The sequence below is a fragment of the Eimeria mitis genome, genomic scaffold (genome assembly GCF_000499745.2).
Source record: "Eimeria mitis Houghton genomic scaffold, Emh_scaff1643, whole genome shotgun sequence".
Taxonomy (NCBI): Eukaryota; Apicomplexa; class Conoidasida; order Eucoccidiorida; family Eimeriidae; genus Eimeria; species Eimeria mitis.
The window spans coordinates 1-9,663 of NW_013569959.1; the positions used below are offsets into that span (position 1 = coordinate 1).

The 9,663-nt window shown below is 42.5% G+C and overlaps 1 protein-coding gene across 1 annotated transcript; it reads right to left on the reverse strand.

The window, feature by feature from the left end:
- Window positions 1-1,351: 1,351 nt before the first annotated feature.
- EMH_0040940 (formin binding protein, putative) lies at window positions 1,352-5,318 on the reverse strand (the record flags this gene model as incomplete). Its single annotated transcript, XM_013495571.1, has 12 exons — window positions 1,352-1,931; window positions 2,107-2,329; window positions 2,716-2,843; window positions 2,978-3,049; window positions 3,207-3,256; window positions 3,535-3,682; window positions 3,805-3,869; window positions 4,024-4,212; window positions 4,431-4,499; window positions 4,634-4,810; window positions 5,030-5,131; window positions 5,310-5,318. The coding sequence occupies 12 exons, from the start codon at window positions 5,316-5,318 to the stop codon at window positions 1,352-1,354; spliced, it is 1,812 nt and encodes a 603-aa protein (XP_013351025.1).
- Between the last annotated feature and the right edge of the window lie 4,345 nt (window positions 5,319-9,663).

A 9,663-nucleotide genomic window follows, 5' to 3' on the forward strand; every position in this document is an offset into this window, starting at 1 on the left:
CGCTTACGCGCAGCATGCCAAAGCTGTCGATAGGCTCCTGAGCTAACTCTGCGCTAACTCATGTTACATAGTGTGCGTCAGCTACGCATCTTTAACCCTAAACCCTAAACCCTCAAACCCTAAACCCTCAAACCCTAAACCCTAAAACCTAGCGTTCCCTAGAGGCTCCAGTAAGGAGGTTGTGGTTGCAGCAGCTGCTGCAGCAAGGAGTGCTGTAGCTGCTGCAGCCCCATAAACGAGGAAAACCCTCAACAGCAGCAATATCCCCCCTGTTGCATGCATGCATGCATGCATGCATGCATGCACGAACAAAGCACTGAATTGATGTATATACTGTTCTCTTATTCGTTTATACTTTCATGCAGTTTAACTATCAAAGAAGAAAGTAGATACTGCTGCATCCTGGCTGCTGCTCTGCTCCTTTTCTGCGGTCCTCATAAGGCGTTCGATATCTCGTTGACTGTCATATATATATATATATATATATATATATATATATATATATATATATATATATATATATATATATATGTATGTATATATATATGCTATATAATCTAATATACAGTATACTACGTATCCCTGAGCTCCATATGCTAGTTGTTTTTCTCTCTTGGTACTCTGTTTACTTCAGTGCATTCAATATTTGCTTCAGGGCTATTCAGCGAGGTGTCTATACAGCTGGCTACTCCACCTAACAGCTGTACACTTCTTCAGAAAGCAAACGGCGTCACTACCTCTTAAAGCAGCAGCAGCAACTGCAGCAACAGCAGCTAGTAGAACAACAACACCAACTGCAGCAGCAGCAACACAAGCGAGTAGATAAGCAGCAACAGCAGCAGCAGCAGCAGCAGCAACAGCAGCAGCAGCAGCAGCAACAATTGTATTAACTAGCACCTCAAAACTTATCCGCCAGAAGTAGCCAAAGTCCGCAACTTGCAGAGCAGCGAAAAACAAAGATACGGAGAGATCAGTGCATGCATGCATGCAAGCGTGCATGCATGCATGCACAGTCTATCTATATCGCGTCTCCTTTATCGACTGTATAAACAAATAGCTTCACCATAAAGGAGACGAATAAACAAACAACGACGGAAACCAAAAACAAACAAAACCTCTTCTGCTTCCCTTCAACTCAACACCTGCTGCATTGCCCTCACACCCCACCAAACAGATGCACACATCATACGCATGCATCTTTACTGCATGCAGGATGCATCACGGGCCTGATACATGCATGCATGCATGCACATATGCATGTATGCATGCATGCATGTATGCATGCATGTATGCATGCATGCATATCTGCATGCATGCAGATGTGCATGCATGCATGCAGATATTTGCGGTGTCAGTGGCGTCTCCTCCTATCTTCTTCAACATTTCTTCTTTTTCGGGGTTGCTCTGCATCTGCTGCGTCTCTGGGCAGTTCACGGGTTCTGCTGTTGCTGCGCTCATGGTAGGTTTTGTGTATTTTCCTTGCTCTACCATCATCAGTTCTGTCCCTATCTCTGTCTCTATCTCTTTCTCTGTCTTTCTCTCTGTCTCTTTCTCTGTCTCTGTCTCTTTCTCTTTCTCTTTCTTTCTCCCTGTCTCTATCTCTTTCTCTGTCTCTTTCTCTTTCTCTTTCTCTCTCCCTCTCTCTGTCTCTGTCTCCTCTCTCTTTGTCTCGGGACGACGTGTGGTGACTGTCGTTATGGGTTCTAGAACTGCTGGAGCTGCTGCTGCTGCTGCTGCTGCTACTGCTGCTGCTGCTGCTGCTGCTAGTGTCATCATGCCTGCTGCTGCGGCTGCTGCGTTGCTTTGAGTCTGAAGACGCTGCAGTGGGCCTGGCCTGGCTCTCTCCACTCTTCAGCGACTCGAACACGAGCTTCACATGCAGCATATTTATATTCTTCACATCCTCCAACCCTCGCACGGTCTCATAAAACCTGAAGCAGCAGAAAACCCAGCGCAGCAAACTAAACTGCATGCATACACAGACGCAGGAATAAAGAAAAAGAAACAAGAGAGAGGTAGAAACACAGAAGGAAAGCAACAGAGAGATAAAGATACATGCATAGCTTGCTCCGTCTGTATGTAGAGAAACAACAATATAATTCTTACTGATTGAAAGAAAGCAAGGGGTCCTTGAAATCCAGCCCCGCTTTCTCTGCGCTGCGTCTAAGCGAATGTTTCAGCTGCTCGTGTTTATCCTTCAGCCGATCCACTGCATCACAAAACAACTCCCGCGGGGTGCTGCCGCTCTGCCCCACCATTGACGTGTACCGAGGGTCCTTCTCCACTCGACGCACGAAAGAAGCCCAATCTGTGCGGCTGCTCAGCTCGCCTAACACACACAAACACAACAAAAAACAAGAAAATAAAGTTAAAACATATATATATATATATATATATATATATANATATATATATATATATATATATATATATACATGTATATATATGGTGTTTATCAACAACATTCGGCGCCGGTGATATCGAATGCACTGATATAAACAGCTGAGAAAGAAGGTAGAACAAAACAAAGAGTAAACCACCACGAAAGAACGTAGAATGAACAAAGAAGAAATTTGAATGAAACCAGGCATAACCCCCTAGAAAAGAAAGCTGAATTGAACCAAGTGAAAGCAGCTAAGAAAGAAACAAGAAAGAAAGTTGAATGAACCCAGGCGAAACCTGAAAAGAAAAAAAGTTTAGTGTTTGTCTCCTCACCCTTATCTATTGCATCTTGCAATAGCTCTCTAAATGCATCTCTTCTTTTGCGTTCTTTGCGGAAATTCTGCGCCTGGCGTTGTTTTCTTTCTTGATCGTAGCCGTGACGAACCCACTCCTCCCACACCCTGAAGAAAGAACGTTGAGATGCAGCAGAGCAAACGAACAAAAAGTAATAGAAAAAAGAACGGAAACAAAAAAAACAAAGACAGAAAGAAAGAGAAAATAGCTGTGAAACTATATTCATAAAAAATACACTTACTGCAAGACGTCGATCTTCATCATGTTCTGCAGCTTGGGGTGTGAAAGCAGCTGCTCTTTCACATCATTCCACCTAATCAGAACACAACAGTACACAATAGAAGAAACTGATGAATGCAAATTGTATATTCTCTACGTGCATAGAAACTATCGATGGTTTATGCTGATCACCAACAGCTCTGCTGTTGTCGTCCTATACAGCTTTCAAATATGATAGAAGATACACCTACTTCTTCTGAAAAGGAAAATCCGCAGGATTCTGCTCTAGGATCTCCTCTAGCTGCAATGCAACACAAAAACACACACAAAAACAGTTTGCTTTCCTCCCCCTCAGGCGGTTCTCAAAAGAGCAGAGAAGAATCGCAGTGTTGAGGAATGAAAGAAAGAAGGCGAGAAATAGACTAAATTGAATCAATATACACAAGTGAGGGCCCCAAACTTCGATGAAAATAGAAAAGGAGTGCAGAATATCGGGGTTATGAAAACGGAAATAAAGAAGAAAACAACGAGCATTCAACAAATACTCGTCTAGGAAGAACAAGAAGAAAGCAAACGGACCATTGCTACATCCTCGCGTCTTCTTTGTTTTATTTTATCTTTAAACATTTGTTCGTTGTCGAACATCCACTCTTGAAAGAAATCATCTCTTTCGCTTTCTTGCATCCAAGTCCACCACTCTTCAAAATGAAAGCGATCAGCGACATCTCTGCAGAGAGAACGAAAAAAAAAATAAATTAAAACGAAATTAACAGAAATCCATGAAAATTATTACAGCAAATCTGAAAATAAAATATGAATAAATTAAAAAATAAATAAATGAACACGTACATGTAAGTCGTCTTGAAACTCAACTCCTTCCAACTCAGGAGATTCTGCACCATCAGATCTTTCGCCTGCAACAAAAAAAAAAAAAAAAAAAANAAAAAAAAAAAAAAAAAAAAAGTGACACGTCAAAGAGCCTTGTTTTTCAGAGGTGCCTATACACCGCGTGCCAAAGCTGCCTATACACCCCAGCTGAAAAACATGAATATGAGGAGAAAAAAGCACCTTCTTTCTCTTCTGGCGTTCTTCTTCTGCCGCTCGTTTCCCTCTTGATCCCATATATTCTGCAAATGTTTGCTTTCTTTCACCACGCGTCAAAATAGAAAAACAAGACCAACGTCTGTCGGATTCGAGGATCTTTGATGCATTCTCCCAGCTGATCCTCGGCGGAAACTTCTTCAGATCAAACAATTTCTGAACACCGCAAAAAAAAAGTAACAACAGTAACAATAATAACAAAACTAACAATAAAGTGCGCGTTTCAATGCCCCAACAAGAGTAATTACACCCCGAAATTCCTAATCGTAAGCACAGCATGCAGCCCCGTAATATAACAAATCCTTGCAAGGTTTGCCTCTGCGGAGAGCCGTTTGAACCCAACCCAATAAGCCCACTGAATCCAGAAGACTCACAACAAGGAAGCTCTTGGCTTCATCCTTGGTTTTAAACTGCGGCCAATCTTCGCGCTCCTCTTTGAGCGACTGCACGAAAAAAGAAACCAGAAAGCAGAGGAAACTGTGCATCATCACCTGTCACTACAGTGGAAATGCAGCGAGAAATGCAGCTAGTAGAGCGACGAAAACAACTGAAAAGAGAATGGATTCAACTAACACACCTTCAGCATCTCCTGCACCTCCTTGGGGGTGCTCCATACACTCCGCTTGGTGGCGCTGTGAAACCAATATGTTTTTCCATCTGCACTAGAAAACTCCTGCCAGCCCGTCTTAAGGAGAATCTGTGCCTCCTCGGGCGTCTGTAGCGACAGCGGCTTCCCCCACTGGCTTTCTTGTGTCTGTACACCCGCAGTAAGCGCACAGCAAAGGGTTTCGCCCCTACAAATGATGATGATGCTGCTGTATAGAGAACACGTAATAGACAAACACATTCACATTCTCCTGATGTCTTCAGAAACAATGCGTGAAAAGTAATGCCAGTAGGAAAGAAGCAGGCGTCGCTGCTGCTGCTGCTACTGCTGCTGCTGCTGCTGCTGCTGCTGCTGCTGTAAACGCACCAATGTGTTGTAGTAGTATTTCCTCCCCTCCTTCGATATATGCTCTGTCCAGCCATCTCCGCTGGTGATCATTGATGGGGTTGCAATGAATGGATCCATTGTCTGTCAGAAAGCATTACATAAATAAATAAATAAATAAAATAAATAATAAAAATAAAAGTGAAATACTGGTGGTTTTCTCGGCAGTCTATGTGAACACAATGCTGCAGCTGCATGTACACCCCAACCCAGCCAGCTGATGCTGCAGCGTCACCAACAAGCCACAGTTTGTTTTTCTCACTCTCTGCATTTCAAAGATTCAGGCCGACAAAACAAAACTGTTGAGACCCCAGCCAAAGATAGCGTTTGCATGCAGCTGCAGCATACTACTACCCCTAAAGGGGGCAGCAGCAGCAGCAGCAGCAGCAGCTCTGAGTGCAGCCACGCAGAAAACCCTACATGCAACGGTCACTGAGCGGGGTGAAGCCTCAGGCCGGAAAACTCGCAGGCTGCCTCCAGTTGACGAAGCAGCAAAATGTAGTTTCATGAAGAAAGAGGAAGAAAGAAGAAATAAAAAACTAAAAACTGAAAGCAACCAGCTGTAAGTTGTACTAGAAGAAATGCTATGCAAAATATTTGCTTTTAGTCTGTCGAGACACCTGAAAGCAACTCTGTGCTGCTGCTGCAAGTGTTAGCTATCCTAGAAGCAAAAAAAAGGGACAAGGGGCTGAGATAATTAAGTGGTTATTTATATTAGTTTTCTTGTTTTGATGTGCAACTACAACAAACTCTGCTGAAAAAAAAAGAAGAACAAAGAAAGGCCTACTACATCTATGGAGGATAAACTCTCCAGCTAAGCGCTCCGCCGCAGAGACTGCGGCCGCCGCAGCAGCGGCTGTTGCAGTCGCCGCATTCTGTTTGCAACTCCATTGATGAATGATGAATATATGAGTACTGGCTTAAAATAATGCATAGTCACGCCAGCAAAAGTGTACTGTGTGTGCTGAGAGAGGCAGAAGAGCAGCAACCACCAGAACAACTGCCGCAGTTACTTCACACAGTCAAGCCTTTCCGTCACCTGATGCTCGCCGAGAAAAAAAGAAACAAAACAAACTTAAGAAACAGGTACGCCTGCCTCAACTTACAACGATCCACCCCATACTGCGCCAGCAGTGCTTACTTACACACCCCTAAGCGCCTCAGCCAACGATTCAAGTTGGCGAGAGAAAGTCCTCTCAAAGAATATCTGTTGACGCTCAAAAGCAAAGCTTTTGCGTAACTTACAACCAGCGCATTCAACAAGAAAACCAGTTGGGTGCAATGACGCTTCCGCCCGCACGGGGGGCTTGCACAGCAACACGATTCACTCACGAACTGTCGGAAAACAGCAGGAAAGATCGAGATGTGGAGAATAAAAGAATAAAAATACAAAAAAATAAACTGGTTATTGAGGGAAATGGAAGTTCCCACCGCCGGCCTCAAGCGGAGGGTTGATCTGTGCAGAGCTGCGCATACACCCCGTGAGGTCAACGCACCTGAACATGAATCCTTGTGGGTTTCTTCGGAATCAGGAGCTAAAAAGAAGAGAAAAGTCTTCTTATATCTATTTGATTCACCTCGTTCAAGAAAGCGGTGCCTATGAGGTGCTGAACCGGCCAGAGGCCGCGTCCTCTTTGAACGCCAGCAACGCCCAGTCTAGGGTTGAAATAAGCTGAGAAACACGGGAAATATCTCGAGATCTCTTTGCTGTTTCGCTCACAGCAACAGAGAAAAACCCGAAATTATGCAAAAAAAGAAGAAATTCAAGTATTCATGTTCACTCGTTTCAGCAGTATATTCTGAACAACACGAACGGCCGCCGCTGCGCCGCCGCCAGCCCCATCCATCCCCACGGTAGCCTTTTCCTTCTTTGTAATATATCGAGTGTAAGTTTGTTTGTTTGCATGCGTTTAGTGCATTAGCTTTTGTAATTTCTTCTTGCATGCAGCCATTTGTTTTCAGTTTCTCTCTCGCAAATACAACCACACAAGGATATCTAAACGCTCTAGGTTTCTGCTTCTCTATCACTTCCTCTGCTGCTGTAGCGGCTGTCACCGCTCTGTTAATTCTTTATATTTCATTGGTTTTTATTTTCTTCTGTTTTAAGCAAACAAAAGATCGAGATACACTGCCGTGTTGCTGCTGCACTCTCTCGTGCTGCTGCTACCGGGTGGTGTTTCACTACACCCCTGCTTCTGCTGCTTCTCTGCTGCAGCTGCGGCAGCAGCACTTGCTGCTGCTGCTCTCCTGCTTCCTCTTTCAAACACAAACAAAGCAATGAAAGCTGCGGCCGTGTAGGCGCTGCTGTCGATAGTAGTGCTGGCTGCTGAGCAGCTGAAGACAGACAAATGATGCAAGGAGCGGGCTTGGGGGGCCCCCCACCCCTGGGGGCCCCTACAGGCTGTTTGGGTTCAGATATGCAGGGCCCCTACTCAGACATGCAGCAGCAGCAGCAGCAGCAGCAGCAGCATGCGGGGCTTCTTGCTTCTCATCCTGGTGAGCTTTGCTTTGCTGCTACTATTCTTTTTCTCTTTCTCTCTGCTGTGTTGTTTATTTAAACTAATAAATTTTTTTTTTATAATTAATATAATATACAGCAGCAGCAACACAAAGACAACAATAACTTCTTTTTCACTACAACAAGATATTAACTATCCTTAATATATATCTGCTGCTTCTGTTTCTGCTGCTATTTCTGCTGCTGTTTCTCCTGCTGTTGCTGCTGCTGCTGCTGCTGCTGCTGCTGTTGCTGCTGCTGCTGCTGGTGTTGCTGCTGCAGCAGAAGACCCTGCAACGGAGTTTTTTATAATTCGTTCTTGTTCAGAGTATAACGTTCAGGTGGCAATGCAGATGGGGGTGTGGGCCACCATACCCAGAAACGAAGGCCGCCTCACGCAGGCCGTGCGGGTAAGCAAAGGGGGGGTGGGGGGGGGGGGGGNTTTTTTTTTTTTTATTATTTTTTTTTTTGTTAGTTTGGGCGGGGGAGGGGGTTTGTTGTGGTGGTGGTGGGGTTGTTTCTTTGGGGTTGTTTTGTTGGTGGTGTGTTTTGCTTTTTTCTGGTTTATATAAAAAGTAAAATTAATATATTTTTGTTTGCATGCATGCATGCATGCATATGTGCATGCATATTTATTATATTTTTGTTTGCATGCATGCACGCAGCAGCAAGCCCCACAAACATATTATTATTATATTTGTGTTTGCATGCATGCATGCATGCATATATGCATGCACATTTATTTTTTTTTTTGTGTGCATGCATGCATGCATGCAGGAAGCCCCACACGTTCTCCTCTTTTTTAGGGTTCAAGGATCCCAGTCTTGGGCGGGCTACGCCCGCATGCGTAACGCACCAGGTAAACAAAAAAAAAAAACAAAAAAACTTTTTCTTTTTTTTTCTTTTTGTTTTTTTCTCTTTGTTTTAGGGTTTAGGGTTTAGGGTTTAGGGTTTATTGTATTGTAAAAGAGATATAACTCAGTTTAAAAATATTAAAAGATATTATTACATTTTATACTAGTTAGGGTTTAGGGTTTAGGGTTTTCAGGGTTTAGGGTTTTTAGGGTTTTTAGGGTTTTTAGGGTTTAGGGTTTAGGATGCTGTTAGTTGAGCCTGTTGTATTTGTTGTTTTTCTTTTGGTTTGTTGCATGCGTTTATATTCTTGTATTTGTTTGTCTCTCTTTCTTTCTCTCTTTCTCTTTCTTTCTCTCTTTCTCTTTCTCTCTTTCCTTCTCTCTCTTTCTCTTTCTTTCTTTCTCTCTCTGTCTCTTTCTGTGCCTTTCAGTCTTTCTCTTTCTTTCTGTTTCTTTCTGTCTCCTTTTTTTTTATTTTTTCTGTCTCTTTCTGTCCCTTTTATTTATATTTATATTTATTTATATATATTTATATATATTTATATATATTTATATATATTTATATATATTTATATTTATTTATATATTTATATATTTATATATATTTATATTTTTTCTACTCAGGCGAAGGCAGCAAGCCTTCTAGTGTCTTCTCAGGCCGCAGCGGCCGTCCCTTTGTGGGCCTTTCCTTCGACATAGACTGGCTCAGCAAGTCAGCCGCCAGGGTCTAGGGTTTAGGGTTTAGGGTTTATAAGGGTTTAGGGTTTAGGGTTTAGGGTTCATAAGGGTTTAGGGTTTAGGGTTTATCAGGGTTTAGGGTTTAGGTGTTTAGGGTTTAGGTGTTTAGGGTTTAGGTGTTTAGGGTTTAGGTGTTTAGGGTTTATCAGGGTTTAGGGGTTTAGGGTTTAGGGTTTAGGGGTTTAGGGGTTTAGGGTTTAGGGTTTAGGGGTTTAGCAGGGTTTAGGGTTTAGGGTTTATCAGGGTTTAGGTTTTAGGGTTTACGTGTGTAACTAGTGTGTGTATTTGTTTATTGTTTATTGTTTATTGTTTACATGTGTGGCTATGGTCTAGGGTTTTAGGGTTTAGGGTTTAGGGTTTAGGGTTTAGCGTATGCAGCAGCTCGAAATTGTGTTTTTCAATAATTTGTTCATTTATTTTTTTATTCATTTTTATTATTTTAATTAATTATTTTTACTATACATACATACATACATACATACATATATATATATATATATATATATATATATATATATATATATATA